Source organism: Trichoderma harzianum, assembly GCF_003025095.1.
Source record: "Trichoderma harzianum CBS 226.95 unplaced genomic scaffold M431scaffold_12, whole genome shotgun sequence".
NCBI lineage: Eukaryota > Fungi > Ascomycota > Sordariomycetes > Hypocreales > Hypocreaceae > Trichoderma > Trichoderma harzianum.
In genome coordinates, this window is record NW_020209260.1 from 80,861 (window position 1) to 102,145 (window position 21,285).

The window sequence follows — 21,285 nt, forward strand, 5'->3', positions numbered from 1 at the left end:
TGTCGCGGCATTGAGCTAGAATGAACCTTTTGAACGTTATCATCGCTGTATTACCCCTAATTATCAGCGTCGCGGATATCCGACGGTCATTCGAGTTTTGGTACCTCATTCACTGTTGGGAGGGGCCGACGGAAGCCCGAGTAGTGGTTTTGTCTGGCCAAGGAGCGGTATGGAGATGCAGCCATCCTTTGGTTCCTAAATGGTTCGTAGGAACTTGTGAATACGTCTTCCTCCATAACCGGTGGGAGAAGCACAAATGTGGCTAAGTGGGTATATGAGTTCGACGACTTCTTGAATGAGTTTCTTGGGGGTGTGACTCTTCCCTTACTGAGTGATGGTAGGCTGTTGTGTACCTCCAAGATATGTTGTTCCTCCTTTTGGTGAACGATAGCTTGTGAATGGTGACGAACGTAACTAGGACGTGGTGCAACAGCCCCTATATCATCATTGCTAAGATACTCCAGGTCCGACTCTACGTGGGAAGCCGTTAATTCATCATTCCGCTCAACATCCGCAGTGGCTTCGTGTCGAATATTTTCAAATCTCTCCCATAGTCTGGCATTGTATAACAGGGAGTTGTCATTCTCAGGGACAAGATTGAGATCGCACAGATAGCTCCAAGCACGATAGTGGAAACAAAATGTCGCAAATGGTGCATCCGTCGCGTCCTGTAAAATCCATTCGTAGTAAATTGCATCTTCAGGATGCTCAAGGAGTCCAGTTGAAGGCGATCTATCATGCTATATGTTAGCTAGAGCTTATCACGATATTCCTCTTTCCCTTCTTACTCATCTCTCCCAGGAGACAACTTACATTATCCCATATCGTTCTTGATCTCGGTGTTCAGTCAATTGCGGAGTGCTTCTCCGGCGGCTTTTTGCTCGAAAGACTTGGACTTCGATTAGGCCTCCGTCATCGGCTGCAGCAATAGCATCAGGGCCCGGAGAAAAACAAAAGGACCTTGATTCAATCCCGCTTCGTTTGAGCAGCATTCCATCTTGCTTCAAGTGCCATCTGTCACTTGGCTCAAAGAGGGCTCGTGTGATTGTGCCTGATGCTGTACCAGGTTTAATCCCACAACTAGTAATGTTTCGGCCGTTCATGAACAGCTTAAAGAAAAGGTAACATGAGGGCTCTGGATGACGATGAATGGAATATTGCACCCAAAATTGCGAACCAGGTGCAGAAGTGACATAAACGGAGGCTCTTGGTGCTGTCTTTTGGATCCGAGGAGAGTCCAAGCCAGGAGAACTCACATCATTTTCTTGGACCTTCTGAGAAGCTTCAACAACAGATGCAACGTGAACTGAGGAGGCATCAGGATGTGGGAATTCTGGTAGCAGCACCGAATCTGGTTGAATAACGAGAGACAGTTCGATGCCTCGCAAACAAGGCATGGTTGCTTGAAGGAGAAGGGAATGTCTTCCCTGATGATGGCATGGAGGAGAAAGAACTAGTGGTTGGTGAGAGGAGGAAAACCAGGGCCTGCAGTTTTATTTGTTAGAGGTCCATATTAATTGGTACATTGAAGGTCACAGGGCGAAGGGCCTTTAGGGAACACGTCAGTTAGTGAATGAAAGCCCTGATAGCACTCAGTATTCGCTACAAAGCCACATCGACAGCTGTAATGGAAATGGCAGACGCGGCACATGTACACGGTTTACCCAAGTGTTGTCTGCCAACTGCACCGGGCCGTTACAATAAAACCTTGAAAAATTAGTAGTCGGTCTGCTGTTAAGACGCGGCCTTAGCAAACGACGTATATAAATGGAAGCGAGTATGAGCTAGGTAACTCATTCGCTCACGCATCTTCCAGGTTGACCAAGTGTCACACAATTGCCCGCGTTCTCTGATGGATGAAAATGTACGTCGAATTTGTACAGACTTGCAGCCTCCAAGCTGACAGAATTGGTTGCCAATTCACAATCAACATCCGAAGAGGCTCTCCAATTCCGCCTGCTTTTCCTATTTGAACTTGCTGCGCTATCTATGCGCGCCAAGGGGGTTGTAGTTGCGCAGAAGAAATCGAACTCCGCCACGTCTATTGCCTCAGTTTCCCTGTCCAAGCACCGCTTTTGTGTCCTCCGTCTTCCCTAGCAGTCCCAGATTCCGGATCTGGCTGGCACTCGGCGCATCGTCTCGTGCGGTTGCTGATTGAGCTCGGGCATATGCGGCTTGTAGGGCCAGCGCTCTCGCATGCTATTCATTGTCAGCCGTGTCCGCCTCGTCCAGCACTTGAGCTCTCAAAACAAACCTCCTTCTTGTGATGCAGGCACTCGTAGTAATCCTCTAGTACAGGCGAGCACTTCTTCTTGCCTGAGTCGTCTGCGGCGGATGTGTTGACGACATAGCAGGCCATGACCTCCTGCCAGAAAGGAAAGCAACGGCCGACGCCTAGAAATGCGGTCAGTCAATGTCTAAAGAGATCCCATTGAATAGGAACACATACCGCCATGCATGCCATATCCTGAACTCATGATGTGCCGAGTGGTTGTTTGTTGCGACGCCTAGGTTCGCCTTTTCCTTCAACCAATGATGGCTGTCAAGGTTCGGTACATCGGGATTATTGCTCGTTCTCGTCTGAGCGCTAACAGTAGTACCTTTGCACTGTAAGCATATTACACTATAATTTAAGTATTCATAGATAGGATATCTGCCCCGTTATTCAACTAGCCCCGCTATGTAGCTGGAATGCCCCCCCATTGGCGAATCGGGACAGTTAAGTCCCGCTAATTCAATAACCTTCTTTGATGACAGCATCGAAGAATGTTGGCAGGTGATAGCTAATAGACCATAGCTATTTTCATCGTTGGTGAGCGATCAAATTGTTTTCCAGGAGATTTGTCAATTTCAACATACCGGCCCCAAGGCCTGGATTGTCCACAGCCAAATTGTGGGAAAGAAACTCACCAATATGAGCTCCTCGCTCTCACCCGGAAAGGTGTTACTTCTTGCCGCCCACTATGCAACACATGGCGATATTGAGAGCTTGGCCCGCTTGTCCAGTCAGCGAGCCAAGGTGCTGCATAAAGAGCTACTGTTGAGGATTATTCTTACTTACTTGCCTGAGACTGTGAAGCCTTCTGCCTATGTTGGATTCTTACTCGCACTCGATGGAGATGATTTTGAAGAGTATAACAAGGGCGAATTAGACACAACTCCTGTCGACGACTTGTCTGAAGATGAAGCCTCCAAGAAGGCAAGGAAGCTACACCTGCAGCAACTTACGTCCGTCGATGCTCCAGTCAGCTTTGAAGATGACCCGATCACCAACTTTCTTATCCAGAGGTCATATAAGATGGATAGCGAAACTGGCCTTCTCTCACAAGTTCCAAGTTTACTGGCCATATTTCATTCTCGTTCACCAGAACTATCATCTTGGATTACGTCGACCGTGCTTCCGTACGTAAGGAGAAACGTGGAGTATTATATAGATGAGATCGCTCCATACTCTCTTCTCGACTTTCAAAAGCTCTCGGACCCAGCCGCCGTGCTGTATTTACTGTCACGGACTGGAGGTCGCGAGGAGGATAGAGCCTTCATCGGCCGTGATATTAGAGGCTTGGTTGGGCCATGGCTCCAAGCGAAGTCTCGGTGGACATTAAAACCTACCAGTGGCGAGCATACCGCCAAGGACCTGGAATCGCCATTGTCTGCTGGGTGGGAGCAGTTCCTCGAATGGCTTGTCAGCCAAGCAACTTCTTCGTGGCCCGTCGTTGTCGCATTAAGCGAGCAATGGGGAGGTCCCGCAGACCTGGATCTAGGGGAGGCGGCCAGCTTAGAATTCACAGAGTCTCAGCAACAGTATTTGCTACACAGCTATGCACGAGCGATACTTGCATCAGCATACCTGGTATCCGAAGCCACAGTGGGAGCACTTCCCGGCGCCTATCATATGGCCATCAAGATGAGACGGATGCTTGGCTATAGGGAGATTCCTCCCACACTGGAGGTGGCTATCTCTATTCTACCCAGCCTGTCAGGATTTGACGTGTCGTCACTCATTGGCATGAAGACTGCGACATATATGAGAAACGATCTACTTGAAGAAAAGAATCCATTAACTTCTCCTACAGAGGGAGCAATGAACTTATTAATAGCATTGATACTGAGTGCCTTTATCTGTACCAGCTTGGGTGTACCTTGCTCTGTTAGAAAAGCCGGAGACTTGGCCTTTATTCAGGATCTTCGTGAGCAAAAAGGAGAAATCGCCAAGCTTATTCGGAGCGCGTCCGCGCACGTACAGGGAGGCGAAGAGTGGTATTGGTCACAAGTAAGGGACCGGTTATTATGGTTGAACACTTGGGGTTCCGATGAGGACCAGCCTGGCAATTCCGAAGCTGTAAGGGGCATTATCGGAGCAGTTCCCAGGGAATTCATTGAAACGGAAATTCTAAAAGCTCTCCTCTCCAACTCATGTACGATATGGCCGTTTATTCGACTACCTTTACTTTACTAACATGTGTGCTATAGGCTATACTCTTGCTAAGAGCATCTACGAAGATAGTCCCGAGAAGCCTCTTGCCGCGGAAATCATACAGGACACAGTATACCAGGCAGCCTTGCGTGCTTTTGATAATGCTTCTAACCCCAATCGGTCAAGAGGAGGACTGAAGAAGTGTGATGAGATGTAAGAATGCGGCCTTGTGCATTCAACGTCCTGAAGAAATCATCACTGACATCATCTCCAGCATTCACTCATTTCCAAAAACATTAACCAATACGCACCCAGCTACCAAACGAGTGGAAGCCCTACTACGCTGCACACATGCCTTGAGTGAATACCGACTTACGCTTAAGCAAGGCGAGCCGTTTAAGCCTGTAGTCCTTCGAGTTCACTCCGATCCAGTATCAATAATCGACAAAGTCCTGGAGCAAAACCCAAAGGCATACACCCGTCTCCCTGAGTTCCTGGAGATGGCAGCGAACATGGTGCGTGCCGGCATCACACAACAAGCCCGCTCCATCAAGTTTGACTCAACGACGGGAGACAACAGCAAGGAGCTTAGTCGAGCTGAGAAATTTATTACAGCTCTGTGCATAGAAGCTGCGCTGAGGGAAGACGATTTCGAGACGGCATACTCTTATGTGGTTAGTCGCCTGGAAACAATCGTCCCCAAGGGAACCCAAGCGCGCGCAAACGAAGAAGACGAATGGTCCTGGAAGGCTGCCTTGAAAGCTGGGCAGTACATTCGTACCGACCGAACCCTGCTGCCAACACACCTTGGCATCGCAAGCGGCAATCCTGAGATCCGTCACTTGGAACAGCGCATAGAGTGCCTCGCCACGGCGCTGCGTGTTGCACCCACCTCCCAGCTCCAGGAAATCCTCAAAACGTTCCGGCGTTGCGAAGAGCAGCTGGACTCTGCCATCAACGAGGAGGCCGCCGCTGAAGCTTCTTGGGCCTCGGCCGGAGAGGTGCCCGGCGCTTTTGAGTCGTCTACTCCTCATAACCCGCATTCGACACGGAATATGACGGCCACCGCTGCGGCTAAACAGGCGGAGGAGGCCCCAATGTCCCTGTTTGACCTATCACGGGCAACCGCCAGCGTAGCACAGCGCAATTTCACAAGGCTGTCCAGCCTGTCATCGCTCGCTACTTCGACACCTTCAGCGCCATCACCAACTGGAGAACAGGCGCCACAGCGGCTACGGAAGAGGGATCAGCTAAGAGAGGCCGCCACTGGCACACTTGTGTCTGGAGTTGGCTGGTTGATTGGAGCAAGCGTCAACCGAGAACAAACAGAAACTTGATTTTTGATAATTTTTTTCAATGATTGATAGACGATATTCTACAACTGGCTCACTAGGCTGTTCTTAATTTGGTTTGAAACTATGGATGGAGTTGTCTTAGAAACAGACAGTGGGATATGGGGTGCAGTGTCGGACAATCCCAGGTATTAGACCTCGAACTACAGCGCATTCGAGCAAGTCTCGCCTTTACCCAGTTTGACATGATAGTATACATAATACATGGCGTTACGACCTGCTTGCTGGCTTCGGCCAAAATAGAGTGTACCTCGTGATCTTGACAGATTGAAGCTGGTGATGAGTACTCTAGAGTGTGCATATCGGACCACTATGAAACGAAGGTTCTCCGTAGGACATTTAATGTTGGCTTCGCCAGAGCTGGAGTTGGTAGCGAATTTGGCCCCCATGCGTGCACGCCATATCATTCCTATACGCGAATTAGTATATCAACTAGTATGGTAGTCAAAGATCGCAGAAGGCAGTAGAAAGTAAGGTAATAGAGAAAACAAAATTGAGCAGTCGTTGAGAAGTCCAGTATAGCCAGGTGAAGTGAAGTGATGTCTCTGGTTTTGAACTAAGACGTAGCAAAGAAGGCGAAGCATGTATCTGATCGAGAGGAGTATCTGACCAAGCTCAAGACTGGCAGAAGCTCCGGAATCTGATTTAGAGAGTTGGCGTGCACGAAGCCTTACTAGATGAAGGAGTTGGGTAGATGTAACTGCATTTGGCGTGCGTCAAGAGAGAAGAGATATTACGGCGAAATATTTGTTGGCTGGCGTAGGATGACAGAATTTACGTTGGCTACTGGCTTTATCAGAATGGTGGTTAGCAGTCTCAAGGCGTTAAATGCGTTCATTATCGGCTGGTATTAATCTGAATCCGAATGGTTGCCCGTCGACTCAGATTTTTGGCAGAACCAAGGTATTGTTTAAGTATTGACATCTGAAGCACGACCGGATTTTAGTGGTCCATTAGGGTCACTTCGTCAGGAAAAGAAGAAAGCAGGGCGCCTGGGGGGTTGATATTTGTTGGGCTGTTGTGAAAGGTTGTTAAACGGTATCAAGATGTTTTGGCGCAACGTGACGAGTGATGGAAGTGTTTGATTCTGCAAGATCCGGAAGCTGCCCATAAACGGCCAATGCGCAACTCTGTAGCCGCAAGACCGACCAGCAAGAAAAATGTAAATATCAGCGGCGACGGCCGAAAACCCGATTTTGTTTTCCCTCCCTTAGCAGTCGCATATCGCACGAAACTCCTAATTGAGATCCTGACGAAGAGTCCACAGCTGTCCACGGAGGTCGACTGACAAACTGTGGACGAGACAAATAAAACAAGAACAACTAGAAAATAGGAAAAAGAAAAAAGCAGCAACAGGCAGTCCATTAATGACAATGAAGTCTTGTTCGTCATAGATCGATAAAGAGCAGCCAGAAACGACGGCATCATCAGTGCATAGCCGACTCGGGACCTGGTTCAATTTAGTGCCTATACATCAAACATGGCATTCATGGGCGATTCAAACCTCCATATGACTCACGTGCCTCAGGTCGTGAGGCAGGCTCGCCGTATGCTGGGCCACTGCTGGCGGCTGGCTCTCGGGATCGGCCAGCGTCTCGGTCAGCAGTACGCTCGTATCGATCGCGGTCATATCCGCCGCTGCTGTTGCCACCACGGGCGCCGTAGCGGTCACCGCGGTCGCCGCGCTCTCCACGGTCCTCACGGTAGCGCTCGCGACCGTAGTTGTCATCGCCGCCGCCGCCGCCGCCGCCACCAGCGCCGCGCTCACGGCGCTCGTAGTTACGGTCATAGTTGCGGTCGTAGGTGCGCTCAGAGTCTCTTCCTCCGTAGCCGCGCTCATCGTATCGGTCTCGGTAGTTGCGATCATAAGCACCGCCGCTGCGCTCATCATATCGTCGCTCGTATCCGCGTTCATAGTTGCGGTCGTAACCTCTCTCATTGCCACGGTATCGGTAGTCATCGCGAGAATAACCACCGCCGCCATAGCCGCCACGTCGGCGTTCATCGAAGCGAGCGCGAGGGTCTGTCATTTCGGATGTCTGTCAGCATGGGAACAGAAGAAGGATGCATACGGAGCGAAATGCCAACTTACCTCTCTTGGGAGGACCAAAGTACTTGCCCGGTGTGGGAGTACGAGGGCGAGCACGACGGGCCTTCTCAATGCTCATGGTACGGCCTTCAATCACTTCGCCCTGGAGACCTTCCTTGGCAGCCTCAGCCTGTTCAGAGGTGACCATCTTAACGAATCCGAATCCACGGGATTCCTTGGTGTGCGGGTCTCGCATGATTTGGCACTTCTCAACCTCACCATACTTCTCAAACATCTTGGAGACCTCTGCCTCGGACAGGCGAGGGTGGATTCCGGTGACAAAGAGGTTGGAGCCGGGGTTAATGGCACCATCGTCATCCTCCTTGGGAGCGGGTGCATCTTTGATGTTGCTGCACATTGAGGTCAGCAAGCAGTGCGACAACGAGACAAGGCAAGACAGGACAAGCAAGGACAAGGTCAGGCTTACACGTCAGGAAGGCCAGGCGGCGACATGGAGCGGCGACGGCTGCCAGTGTCGTCGCGCGCAGGACGGGGAGAGGCGCTTCTGTTGTCACGCTCATAACGAGGAGCCTCGTCTAGCGAAAGGCACATGAGTTAGCGGCGGCCCAATTCATCGAATCCACGCGGCACAAACGCGTCGAAAAGCGTCGACATCACCATCGCCTATCGGGGTCGGGGAAACAAACCATCGTAACGGTCGCCGTTGGCGGCCTCGTAATCCATTGAAGTAGTCGCCATGGTTGCTGGGCGATTCGAGATGGATGAAAGTGAGCAGACGACAAAACCTGGTTGATTGGGTGATGGGTTGGCAGGCTGCTTCCGCTTGAAGAAGATGAAGGAAGGGTAGGAAAAAACTGGTGGCACACGAAAAGATGTACTGTGATAGACAAAGCCGATGATTAGGCGGGTTGGGCGAAACGCGAAACACAAAGGGCACAACCACCGCTAAGTTTGATCGCCGGTCAATGGAATCTGGGACAAAAGAAACGAGGCTGGAGCTTCGTTTGGCGGCTTGGCTTCTGCAAAGGAAGGGAAAGCTGGATCAACGAGGTAGCTCGCAATACGGGGAGCCTCGTCAAGCCAGTGCCAGTGCCAGAATCAGCTGTGAAGGCTACTGCGAAGCATGGGCCAACCGTGTGGCGACTTGCTATGGAGTACTCCGTGCAGAGCGAACTAAGGTACATGTAAGGCTTGCTAAGCAGCATACAATGGTCGAAACTCTAAAGCTTGAGCCCCAATTCTGCCAGCAAAATAATGATAAGTGATAAGTGTATCTACGTGCTATAAACTGAATTCGAAATTGGCATTATTGTTCATGCCAATCCAGTGTCAAGAGTCTTTATCGGGCTGGTGATAGACTTCACAGTATGAAAAAGGCCACAGAAAATACGTCATCCAGAGGGTTTGGCATTGATTACCTGTACTGTGCTAGGTGTAATGCCTACTTGGCCTACATACATAGGTGTCGCATGCTGAATATGTACTTTGGTTTATGCCTTTTTGAAGCAGCCTTTCTATTATCTCTAATGCCTTTATCAAAGAAGGTTTTCATTTCCCTCTGTTCCCCCTTCTTCTATTTCTATGGCTCTTCGAATGCGACTGTGGCTTGTTTCAGAATCAGTAGAGATGACAGCTCCCGTCCATGACAAAGCCCCCTCTCTCAAGAGCACAACTTAAGATTGAAGGCCATCCGCAGATGTTCCCGCACAAAGAGAACAGGCAAAAGGGCCAAAGAATCTGTTTCAGGATCCTGCTGCCCATTTCCGTCATGCCAATGCCTCCGTCAAACAACAAAGGTTACCAGACATCCTCAGGGTGTACCTCGTGTTTCTCGCCGTCGTCTCGAACGTGCTCCCCCTTTGAGTCCCTCTTCATAGATTTGCGCATGTCGAATGCATCCTCGCTGTCCTTGTCGGGGTCTGTGGCATGCTCCCCATAATAGTCTTTGACAACACGAAAGACGCTGTAGCCTAGTTCTTTGTAAAACGCAATGGCCTTGGCATTGCTGCTGCGGACAAACAGATCCATGAACCAAGCATTGTGAACATCGGCGGCAGCCTCCAATTGTTCCACCAGGATTTTGCCAATACCTTGCCTCCTTGCTTCCGGCGCTACAGTCAGGGCCGTAATGTGAGCGTGCCAAGGAAGGTAATGTTCTGAGTATTTGTATGCATCTGGCGATGATTCAACTTTGCCCATAACTTTGAGCAGATATATCAATTAGCAGTGCGATGCGGCACGCTTGGAAGGGGTTAACCAACCATATCCAACGACGTTTCCTTCCGAATCCTCGCAAACTTGAAACAGTGAGGGCCATTTGGCATAATACTGAAGATAGAAGCTGAGCTCATAGGTCTCTGTTAGGGGATCCAGGTTGCATTTTGAGAATTTATTGACGTCGTCAGGCCGAAATCGTCGGAAGGTGGTCATTGTCGCAGCTCGTAGCCCTGCTGTTCAATGATCGCCACTTATTGAGGAAGATTCAAGTTGTATCGCTTGAGGGTTATGATTTTACACTAGCAGAGCAACAGTCATAAACGATTCATGCTTGTGGGGGGGATCCCGTTATACAGGCCTGGTGGTGGAATGTTGGAGTTCGCTACAAGCCGAGAGAAGATTTCGCAACTTGGTTAAGCCCGCTTATACTGGCCATGAAGTAAATATGCAGCGGTTTTACATCTCACCAGATTAAAACTATGTAATAAATATTCCTTTTCTTCTTCGAAAACTAGATGATGTCATGTGTCCTTTTGAAATTTGGCATGTGAACAAGTTGTCAGCTCCTTTGTTCATTTCAAGGATCAATATGCTGAAGTGGGAGGGTTTCCCCCCCCTGCGCTACAGCAGATCAAGGTGTGCGGCAAAGCGAGTCAAGACTGAAATGCAGCAAGTACCTGAAAGGTACCTACATCGAGCTACACCGCCGCCTGTTCTTCACGCTATTAACGTTTCGTTTTCTGTAACAGAAAGTATCGACAGACAACTGCATGCCTTGGCATCTTATCGCGATAGGGAGCTGCTTACCGTATCTTTGGTTCCTGGCCGGGGGGGTTCATCTCCCGCTGCTATTTGACTTGATATTCGAACGACTCTGGTTCTCCTACCTAATGCCAGAATCCGGTTTCGAGGTTTGTGTTATAATAAAAGACACCTTACCTCACTCGCTAATCAGAAGATAGCAGATATTAATTCTGTAATCTGCGACATATTGCATCTATTCAAACCATAGAACTTGATCGTCAAGCTTGCGCTCAACCATTATGCCCGGGTCGCCACGAACTCCACGACACTCGCGCAACTCATCAGCAATCGACAGCTTCGCAGGATCACCCCAGATCCGACGTTTCTCGAGATCCTCCGCGCAAGATGCCATACCGTCGTTCCAGCACAGCCCAAATCAACATGATGGTCTTGACCTATCGGTATTAGGCGGTGGCGGGTCAGGGGCCGGCAACGGAATGGGAAATCTAGCTGATGAGTTGGCGGATGCATTTTCCGACTCAGGGGAAGAGGGCGACTACGACGCCGACCTGCAAGAGTACCAGAAATCGACAGACCAGCCAGGAGGTGATGATGGAGCAACACGGGGCCAGTCGGCAAACGACGAGACAAAGAGAAATGACGGCGATGCAGGCCTTCTCTCGCCTCGCCAAAAGGGTCACCAAAGAAAAACCAGTCTATATGATGGTAGCGATTACGGCTCCGACTCAGACCTCGATATCGCAGGCATACCTCCAAGTCTCATGGCCAAGATTGATGCTGTCGAAAACCTCACAATCCGCGGGACAGATAACTACGGAGGCACAGCAGACGATGTCTTGAAGCGGGTGATCCAGGAGCTCCGTGACCTAGGGTCGCAATCTAGCGTTGAGGGTAGCGCTTCGAGGTAAGACAAAGCCAAACCCAAAGAGATGGCCATGAAGAACGATTCTGGTGCTAACGTGAAGCCCCTTGCAGACTTATAACAGCACACTCGGCGCTGACGACGCATCTTGCGCACCAGACCCGTCAACTTCACAACCTCACCTTTCCCTTGCTATCCCCGCTTGCGCCGGCCCCTGACGTCGAAACGATTGATACGCTTCTGCCGTTGCTCATATCCCTCACAGAAGACATGCCACGACCGTCGACGTCGGCATTCAACTCACTTACTGCGTTGCATTCCATCACATCAGAACTGATACAATCACTGAGTTACCTTTCCGACACACTACACATGTCTCGTCAGACAACAGCTGCAGCCAGTCGGAGGCTGAAGAGCGCCAAAGAGCTCGTTGCTGAAATGAGAAAAGAGGATGAGATGAGGGAGCAGGGAGAGGAGTGGCTTACTAGAGGAAACTGGAGCGAACGGCTAGAGAAAAGGGAATGTGCAAGCGTATGCGGCGAGGTAATTGGCGGGTTTGAAGAGGTTTGCAATGGCTGGAGAGAACGACTTTTGGCCCAAGCAGAATCCCAGGCGTAAATAGATATTACATGACTGCATGGATAGAGAGGGACAGGATAAAGATGACGGCGGCTGCACTGATTAGCGAATGGCACCCTTTTTTAAATTCATATATTTCCGAAGTTCGTTTGATAGATAGAGTCACGAAATAGGACATTGATCATGGCCTCCTCAATAGAGAATTTATTACAATAGCAACATAGACAATCAACTCAAGCTGCAGGCTCAATGAAGGGACATACTCAGAGCCAGGATACAGTGGCTAGACAATAAGACGGATGCAGCTATTGCCAATCGGATGACGCTTCAATAAAAAAAAATTACTTTCACTACAGCCGTCTAGATCCATCTGTTCGGAAAGCAATAAAGTTCAATCTTGCGTGAAGTTATTTTAATGGTAGATGCTGCACAGCAGACTTAAACTCTTGGCTGTATCAACGGTTAATTTTCAGCCATCGGATATGATGCTCGAGGAACCGGAGGAAATGCCGCAAAGCAGGATTTAGTGGTTGAAGTTGAAGGTGGTCTCCTCAACAACGACGCTGATGATTATTGGATGTATGTCGTCAGGTCAGTCACGTCAAGGGTCTTTTAACTTGCAACCTCTTCAGGCAAAAGCAAGGTACCAGGTACGAGTGCTGAGGCCTCAGTTGACCAGTAGGATTCTGGTATCCAAGACACCACAACCGCCCCTTGCATCTGCCATCCGAAGCTCGGGTCAAGCAAAACTTAACAGCAACGTCCAGACGGCATCGTGACCCGATTACTCAGCGTCTGCGTCTGAGTGCAACACGAAACCAGACCCGTTGCGGTACGTCAGAGAAAAGTGAGCACATCGCCAACGCGAAAGTGGTGCGTCCAAAGAGGCGCCTGGCACGAAAAACGCGACTGCACAGGCGGGGCTGCCCAGGGCCAGGGAGGAGAGAACGGCGCTCATTGGGCGCTGTATTCACTGGAGAGACAGCACTGACAGCCAACCGAGCCACTAAGCGCGTCCACTGCGAGAGGCACCCCCATAATATTGACCTTGTCCCATGCAGGTGCAGCAACGTCGAGATTTCAAAACAAACAACAATAACAGCTGCAAGGACAAGGTGATGCGATGCTGCAGTGGGATAGTGGTAATGCGCCTGGTTCCTTTTCAGCCCCCCATCCTAATGGTGTGATGTGATCAAATTACAACTGATAGCAGCATCAATTTAATTATGTACAGTACATTGGCTGCAGACGGCCGTTCAATGCGCACGAGGCACGTGTGGGCGCATACAAGTACTCCGTCCGTACCGGAACAAAAGCAACAAGCGAGCGTTCAGCACTGCAAGCGCTGGGCAAGACGCGCATGCTAAATGCAGTCGGCTGGTGTTTAATTGAGTTTCCAGCGCAAAAACCGCCCTGCTTAAGACCCAGGGTACATGGTACTTATAGGTACCTTTGGACGGTAGAGAAAGCGAATGCCTTTTACTTTGATCAAAACCATCGAGTTTTTGGGTATTTGGGGAAAAACGCCGTTTGCATATCGCGTGAGTTAATTAAAAGCATGCGTTGCAGCCGTAGGGCTATATAGTTTTAATCAATCACAATAACAATCAAACTGATCCCTTCGCCCTGGTCAATGTTGTTTATTCCACTGCGGTGCAGCGAATGGTAGCAGCCAAAATGGCGTTCTGGTGTGTATTTGTTGTTCAGACGCAGCCCGCGTTTTCCCACTAGCACCTAAACCGTCCAGTATTATTGTTCCACCCCCCTTTAGCACGTTAACGCCCCCCAACCAGGCCTAGCCCAGCTTCTCGCCAGGCGCACTGCCATTTCCCCAGCAGCTTCAACCTCCCTCATCAGCCTCTCGCAGCTTTCACGAGCCCGTCTCGTCTTCATCGCCCCAACCCCCTCTCTTTGCCTCCTGCGCTTTTGCGAGACGGTTATCAAACAGCGACCGAACATCCCGGGGACATTCTGCTTCTTACGACTTTCTTTTGTATTTGGACCATTCACGTTCACCCGCCTGTGCGATCGCTTCTTCATTCGACACAAGAAACAACCACCCAGTGGCATGCGATAGGCCCCCAAACCCGCCCTCTCTTGGTTGACGCTGCTCCATGACCACCGGCGTTGGCCTCGCCCTGTGACTGGATGCGCGCTCGCTCGTTTCCTCACAGTCGCTGCTAGCATAACATCGTCCGTCTTTGACATCAACATCACCGTACACGCCATTTCCCCGCCACACAGCCCACGACCGAGCATCAAGGGTCAGATCCGACAGACGGTGCCGCTTCTGTCAGCCAGATCCCGTCCGCCAGGCCCAAATTCACCATCTTTAGCATCATATAAAGGACCTTTATTCAATCAGTCGATGCCATGGGTGCCTCCAAGAAGACCATGGGCGAGTCAAAGCTGCCCACCAATTCCGCTCGCATGTCCACTCCTCCTCCTCCATCAGATCGCGGCCGCCTAGACTCAAAACCAAATGCCGAAGGCAGCGGCACTGCGATGCGACAGTTGCGAAGTAGGACAAGAGCTAGTGATGTGACCCATCCAGCAGCTTTCGACGTCGATGCCGTCGACAATCTCCTGTTGAGGGAACTTCAGCCTCATCGTGAAAGCACTCCCGGAGCCAGTCCCTCTCGCAAACGCCAGAGGATAAATGGCGATCGGTTGGTCATCCCCCCACTGGGACGCTTTGCATGGTTCTAACAACATCTTTAGTTTCATCCCTACTCGCACTGGCCAGGATTTGCAGGCCAGCTTTAGCCTTCTGCATGAAGATGCCTCTCCCGCCACGCCGTCAAGGCATAAGAAAAGGACGCCGCAGGGCGAACTTCATTTCCAGAAGAGTACGAATATTTTCCCTCTCCCCCGGCAATGACAAAAAGCCAAGTGCTAACCATGACGTAGCCGAAGAAGCCAATCGCACATTCTCAACACTGTTGCGTGCGGAGCTGTTTGAGGGATCAGTGCCGCAATTGACACCCGCTCTCTCACCAGACAGCAACCTGCCAGCCTCTTCGCTTGTCAGCGTTCAGGATGGTACACGATCTCACACTCCTCCTAGTCACGGTTCCGTAGTAACCCTACCTTCATCACTCACCCCCTCAACCCCCCACAAGAATCTCTTCTCATATCTCTCACCACGCCAACATGGGCATCCTGTGGGCCATCTTACTCCATCCAAAACCCCGCAGAGTCGGCATGGCCCGAATCTGGATACAAGAGCAGAGATCTACAGTCTATCTCCTGTGCGTCTCGGTAGTCAGCAGATGCTCTTGAGTCCGCGTCGCCAACCTCGAGCAGTCAGCAAAGTCCCCTACAAGGTCCTTGACGCACCCGAGTTGGCAGACGACTTCTACCTCAACCTGGTTGATTGGGGGAGTGCAAACGTTCTGGGAGTCGGGCTGGGATCCAGCGTTTATATGTGGAATGCACAAACCTCCAAGGTCAACAAGCTATGTACGTTGGAGGATGATACCGTAACAAGTGTATCATGGATACAAAAAGGCACGCACCTTGCCATTGGAACCGGAAAGGGTCTTGTCCAGATCTGGGATGCCGAAAAAGCTAGAAGATTAAGGACCATGACTGGACACACGGCCCGAGTTGGGTCCTTGGCGTGGAATTCACATATCTTGACATCGGGCTCGCGCGATCGGCTGATATACCACAGAGACGTTCGAGCACCAGATCAGTGGTTCAAAAAGCTTGTCGGGCACAAGCAAGAAGTTTGTGGTTTGAAGTGGAACTGCGAGGATGGGCAGCTGGCCAGCGGTGGCAACGACAACAAGCTGATGGTCTGGGACAAGCTCTCAGACACACCGCTGTGGAAATTCTCAGATCACAATGCCGCCGTCAAGGCGATTGCGTGGTCACCGCACCAGAGAGGTTTACTTGCCTCTGGCGGCGGTACAGCCGACAGACGCATCATATTTCACGACACAGTTAAAGGAACCGTTGTCAACGAAATCGACACCGGAAGCCAAGTGTGCAACCTCGCTTGGTCCAAAAACTCTAACGAAATTGTCTCGACACACGGCTATAGCCAGAACCAGATCGTTGTGTGGAAGTACCCGTCCATGACGCAAGTAGCCAGCTTGACGGGACACACATACCGCGTTCTGTACCTAGCAATGAGTCCCGACGGCCGAGTTATCGTGACGGGAGCCGGTGATGAGACTTTACGTTTCTGGTCTTGTTTCGGTCGACGACCCGGTACTCGCGAGGATGGTGAGACCGGAGGCGGCAAATTCGCCGACTGGGGCATCATTCGGTGAAATCTAGCTTGTGGCTGATCAAATCATAAAGAGGACGTGATAATCTGATTGACTTCATATCTCTCCTTTGACAAGATGCTCTATCTTCTATGTTTATACCCGGGGCGTCTCCTACCTTCTTTTTTCTTCAACACACCTTTATTTGGTTTTGCTCTTTTTTGGGTTTTTTTCACGCGAGGAGTTGTGTGTCGTTTGGCAATGCGTGCGAGCGAGCTTCCACGCCAGAGCTCTGGGATATTGAAAGTGCGGAAGGGAAACGCGATAACGTCTTTTACTATTCATTTGATTGTATCATTTGGCATAATCCGGCGCGGTGGTTGATGAGGGGACCACTCTTTTCATGACCATGGTAACCAACTTATTTTTTTATTTTTTTCTGGTGTTTGGGTTGGGCTTTCTATATATCAAAGCCCAAAAGGCGGTCATTGGCTTTTTATTTGAACCACCTCCCCCCTCGCAGATGAAGGGGTGAGAAGTCAATTGGGACGACAGAAAGGGGAAAATCGTCCTGGTAGCGGTTTTTGATTGTTGTTGCTTCACGGCAGCTTAGCGCATCTATAGAGAGGACAGGAGAAACATGTCTGATCATGAACCGGAGACAAAATATATTACGTATCTACAATTGATAAGTGCACATTTTGCCAACGAGTGACACTGATAATGATGATTTGTAAATGTGTGACAAAATGTGTGAGGAACAAAAAGAAGAAGGTTCATAATCATTGAGCAATAAATACATGGCAAGACGTTATAAAAGAACAAAAGGAATCCCATCTCTCAGAAACATAAAGATACTCCAGATCCGTCATCCAAACAAACCCACGCTCAAGTGCCCCCCGTTGTAATAGCTACAGACTCCCTTTGCCGCTATGAAATTGGACTCTCGTAAGACTCGAAAAAACAAAACCCCCATAGGATATCATTCCAAAGATACATTAAGAACCTGGCTCACGTTTCCCGCTCTGTACTCGTATATCCTCATCTACTGTTATATCTAGGTGTATGACATCAGACGACGTCATAGCCATCGAATCCTTTCACGATCTTGCACCCAAAAAAATCGTCTCTCTACTCTTGACCCGGCTTTCGCTCTCTCGCAACATCTTCATCTCCCTTATCTACGCCAGTTGCGCCGATCTTGGAGTTCTCATCTAGCAGTGGTATGTGATCCAAGCTAGTGGACCGATTCTTGCCGGCGTCGGGTCGCATTGGCGAGGGTGCAAGTTGGGCATCCAAACTCGTGGCCTGCACGGGACCACCATCCATGTGCGGCGTAATTTGAGGCGATTGGAGCAGAGTCTCTGGGTTGTTCTGCCACTTGATGACGTCTGCCCTCATAGCCTCGAGCTCCTTCTGGAATCTCTTGCCAAAGACATCGATGTAGAACGTTGCGCCGTTATAGATACTCCAGCCAAACACGACAAGCAAGAAGGCAGTGGATGCCCATCGGCTGATGAACCAAAGTGGACATGGCAGAATAGTAAGACAGGCATAAACGTACTGAATCATCATAAATGTTGGCTCCTGTAACGCGGCCGGGCGAGCGAGGACGAATTTGCCGATCCAGGTCTTTGCATAGGATCTTCGAAGCCAGGTGAAGGACGTGGGCCTACCGGCAGCAATCTTTTCCCTTCGGCGCACGGTGATGAAGAAGTAATAGCTTAGCTGCCAGATTGCGTATGGAATCGTGCTCCACGCGAGCATGGACAAGACATTGGCGTATGCTGTAGGAGAACCAGGGTTCGCGGTCTTGATGGCCCAGATGGCGGGGAAACGTGTCTTTTGCAGCTCGGGGGGGTAGAGGTGGACAATGCAGTGAAGCGTCGCGCAAGGCATGATGTGGATGAAGAGCGAAGTGACCTTGTCAAAGCTGTGGAATACCAACGAGTTACGCCACATGATGATTGCCACAGCATTGTTTCCAAAAGCCAGACAGTAGGCAGCCGTGAAGAGTCGTTTTGATTGCGGAAAGACCCAGAGACTCAGACTCAGAAGCACATTGACAAAGTAGCAGAGATCGGCCAAGAAGTAGTGATATCCACGTCGATGATACGTGAAAATCCGAATGGGCATAAAGTATATGAGCTGGGCCGTATACCAGATATGAAACCACTCCGGATAGCCACCCATCAGATATCCGCTCGCAAAGATGTTCATAACGCCACAAATGAAGGATATCTTCTCTCGGAGGCTGATGGCCTTTGTGTCATTCCACTGCTTGCCGAGCTTCTCAACTCGCTGCCTCATGCGCTTCCTATATCGTTCGAGCTGTTCGTCGGCCGAGGGGACACGCCGCCTCCATTCCTCCACCATTCGGTCGCGGGCATTCTGGGTTCTCGACTTGAAGGCATCTCGAGACCGTCGCACCTTGTCGGTCTGAGCAGAGATGCCCCTCTGGAGCTTCTCGAGCTGCTGGGGCAGGGCAAAGTTGTCCAACAGGTCGAGGACGGTCAAGCGGTCAAGCGGCGGGAGGGCATCCCAGTCGTCCTGGTAAGTACTGCTGCTACCGGAGAAGGAAGGGTTCCTTGAAAGCCTGTGGCTCTTGGGAGTCGTAGCACTGAGACTTGGGGAATCGAGGATTTCAGCATCCATGGGCGATGAGCTCAGGGGAGAAGCCAGCTCGGCCTCTGCCATGGCGGGCAGCGAGCGCTCTCCATTGACAGTCGACCTGGTCTCTGGTGTTGAGACAGGCGTCGAAGTTTCTTCGTCCATTTTGGCGGGGGGTCAGGGCTGGGCTTGCACCTTGTTCATGAACCCATATACAACAGTCCGAACGATTTGAGACACGATAAACAGCCCACGACAATCGGCAGCCAAGCCAGATCAAATAATGACGGCCAGAGCAGCGAAATTGAACGTTGTTATCAACAGCGGTGGCAAAATTGACACCGCATGCAATGACAACGGATTGACGACGGATCGACACGTGGGTCAAGGGGATACGGGGAGCTTAGGAAGCAGAAAAGAACAATAAGTAGGGGAGGAGAGGATGGAGGGGAGGGAGAAAGAAGGAAAGACCACCAGCAGCGAAGTGTCGTTGATGCTGGAAGGATCCGGAGATGACTCGAGTAAAATCAAAGTTGAGAAGAAAACAAGAGGAGATTCTCTTTTAGGTTGCAGGTCGACACGAGCCTAAAATGACGACTGATGCTGCCCTCGATGATCATCCGCGAAACGCCTTGGAAGTGTTGCTGGCAGACCCATGTGATTACCTTCCGGCGAGTCCACTGCAGTTAAGAAGTACCGGGGGCTACATTAGAGTACTTGGGTGTACAGTTTTGCCATTTGGAACAAGCGCATGAACCGAGTAGCTTTGAGTAGCGCTTTCTCGCATGGTCGCCCACCATGAAGCAAGCCAAGTATTTCAGAACACGGCAGCCCGCCAACTCCCCCAACTCCACATGCTCCAGCTGCCTTAGCGGCTCCAGGACCCTGCGCCCAACAAAGAGTGTACATGCGTCAAGTACTGCTAGGTAAGCATTTGGAAATAGAGGCATGTCTCTCATTGGGCTGGTGACATTTTCACATGCAACTTTAGACAGCTACCCGATGGCAGAGACAATGGAAGCAGGAGATGCATGCTGAAAAGGTCTTGTGTGCAGCGGCCCAATCTACTAATAAGGTACCAAGAGGTAGTATAAACTGAACCTGGATGGATATCTATACCTGGCAGATACCTAAGACTGTTAGGTAGGCAGGTATAGAGGAGTACCAGGCGGCTAAGAGAAAAAAAAAAAGCAATGTGGCCTTGTCCACCTGACCTTGCTGTCCACCGAGATACTGAATTTTTTTTAACCTTCCACAAGGTGAAAAGCTGTGAAGGGCAAGATTCTTGGTAGCCTCAGAGCCATTGCTGGATAGCAGGTGCTGCGATTCTGCTCTCTGGTTGGAGGAGACAGAACGAAGGTCGACCGGGCGCTAACAGGGCAAACCCTCCAGCCTCGAGTCAGCTGGGCGGTGGCATGTGTCTGGCTGTTTGAATGAATCCGGAAGCGAGTCACGTGAACCAATTCAGGTCAATTCAATTGAAAACAGCCGGCAGTTGAATGAGAACGAGCAGGACAAGGTACAAGTTGGAAGTACCAGCCGCGGAATGCGGAGAATAGAATAATCCGGCCCATTAACGCTCCAAGCACCAAAGCTCTCTGTTGATGCTAGTTTAGCGGTTTGCTTGCTGGTTTGAGCAGAAACGGCCCTACTAAAAATCCCCCACCATTTTACTGAGTGCGGTGCTCCGTACTAGGCCAAGTCCTCTTAGTGGTGCTACCTGGATTTAGTGAGCTATACAGAATCGCCAGTTCGCGACGCGTCAAGTGCCATCTCCATCTTGCATTGCGCAACTCGCAGCAGCACCGCTTAGTATTTTCTAGCATGACGGGCTGGCGTCTCATGTCCTGTGCGAGATACTTTTGATTTACGCGACACCCCCTATGAGCCCAGAGCACCGAATCATCCCCGTTGAATGGTGTTGTCAACATCTTGAATTGCTCTCCGCGCGTGCTCCAGTCGCCAGAGCCGCACCGCCTCCAACACTCCGTTTTGCATCTTTACCAGTCGAGACTCGACATCTAGTTCACCATGGGTAAACTCATACGCCTCGAGCTGCACAGTACGTCTCGTCGAATCTCTGTTTGCGGCCGCCCGCTCCAACTAACAATGCGCCTCAAGATTTCAAGTCCTACAAGGGCCACCACACCCTCTTGTTTGGCGATTCCTACTTCACTTCCATCATCGGGCCCAATGGATCGGGCAAATCGAATTCG

At 50.5% G+C, this 21,285-nt stretch overlaps 9 protein-coding genes across 9 annotated transcripts; 4 read left to right on the plus strand and 5 right to left on the minus strand.

Moving 5' to 3' along the window:
• Positions 1-86: 86 nt before the first annotated feature.
• Positions 87-1,397, minus strand: M431DRAFT_93335 (hypothetical protein; the record flags this gene model as incomplete). The annotated part of the gene is made up of 2 exons (XM_024924467.1): positions 87-732; positions 814-1,397. The coding sequence occupies 2 exons, from the start codon at positions 1,395-1,397 to the stop codon at positions 87-89; spliced, it is 1,230 nt and encodes a 409-aa protein (XP_024770713.1).
• A 652-nt stretch (positions 1,398-2,049) lies between these two features.
• M431DRAFT_93223 (hypothetical protein) lies at positions 2,050-2,477 on the minus strand (the record flags this gene model as incomplete). Its single annotated transcript, XM_024924450.1, has 3 exons — positions 2,050-2,199; positions 2,255-2,394; positions 2,450-2,477. The coding sequence occupies 3 exons, from the start codon at positions 2,475-2,477 to the stop codon at positions 2,050-2,052; spliced, it is 318 nt and encodes a 105-aa protein (XP_024770714.1).
• A 437-nt stretch (positions 2,478-2,914) lies between these two features.
• Positions 2,915-5,754, plus strand: M431DRAFT_498296 (hypothetical protein; the record flags this gene model as incomplete). The annotated part of the gene is made up of 3 exons (XM_024917680.1): positions 2,915-4,418; positions 4,474-4,630; positions 4,692-5,754. 3 exons carry the CDS (start codon positions 2,915-2,917, stop codon positions 5,752-5,754), a joined length of 2,724 nt encoding a protein of 907 aa, XP_024770715.1.
• Positions 5,755-7,256: 1,502 nt separating this feature from the next.
• Positions 7,257-8,557, minus strand: M431DRAFT_93680 (hypothetical protein; the record flags this gene model as incomplete). Its single annotated transcript, XM_024924501.1, has 4 exons — positions 7,257-7,792; positions 7,862-8,208; positions 8,286-8,394; positions 8,506-8,557. The coding sequence occupies 4 exons, from the start codon at positions 8,555-8,557 to the stop codon at positions 7,257-7,259; spliced, it is 1,044 nt and encodes a 347-aa protein (XP_024770716.1).
• A 654-nt stretch (positions 8,558-9,211) lies between these two features.
• On the plus strand, positions 9,212-9,540 carry M431DRAFT_231529 (hypothetical protein). Its single transcript, XM_024913641.1, has one exon. It carries the CDS (start codon positions 9,289-9,291, stop codon positions 9,463-9,465), a length of 177 nt encoding a protein of 58 aa, XP_024770717.1. The 5' UTR covers positions 9,212-9,288; the 3' UTR covers positions 9,466-9,540.
• Positions 9,541-9,616: 76 nt separating this feature from the next.
• Positions 9,617-10,249, minus strand: M431DRAFT_93973 (hypothetical protein; the record flags this gene model as incomplete). The annotated part of the gene is made up of 2 exons (XM_024924538.1): positions 9,617-10,020; positions 10,081-10,249. The coding sequence occupies 2 exons, from the start codon at positions 10,247-10,249 to the stop codon at positions 9,617-9,619; spliced, it is 573 nt and encodes a 190-aa protein (XP_024770718.1).
• An 830-nt stretch (positions 10,250-11,079) lies between these two features.
• On the plus strand, positions 11,080-12,281 carry M431DRAFT_8320 (hypothetical protein; the record flags this gene model as incomplete). Its single annotated transcript, XM_024923286.1, has 2 exons — positions 11,080-11,705; positions 11,777-12,281. 2 exons carry the CDS (start codon positions 11,080-11,082, stop codon positions 12,279-12,281), a joined length of 1,131 nt encoding a protein of 376 aa, XP_024770719.1.
• A 2,391-nt stretch (positions 12,282-14,672) lies between these two features.
• On the plus strand, positions 14,673-16,522 carry M431DRAFT_94021 (hypothetical protein; the record flags this gene model as incomplete). The annotated part of the gene is made up of 3 exons (XM_024924543.1): positions 14,673-14,911; positions 14,964-15,091; positions 15,153-16,522. 3 exons carry the CDS (start codon positions 14,673-14,675, stop codon positions 16,520-16,522), a joined length of 1,737 nt encoding a protein of 578 aa, XP_024770720.1.
• A 1,068-nt stretch (positions 16,523-17,590) lies between these two features.
• Positions 17,591-19,114, minus strand: M431DRAFT_93094 (hypothetical protein; the record flags this gene model as incomplete). The annotated part of the gene is made up of 1 exon (XM_024924436.1): positions 17,591-19,114. One exon carries the CDS (start codon positions 19,112-19,114, stop codon positions 17,591-17,593), a length of 1,524 nt encoding a protein of 507 aa, XP_024770721.1.
• Positions 19,115-21,285: the final 2,171 nt, after the last annotated feature.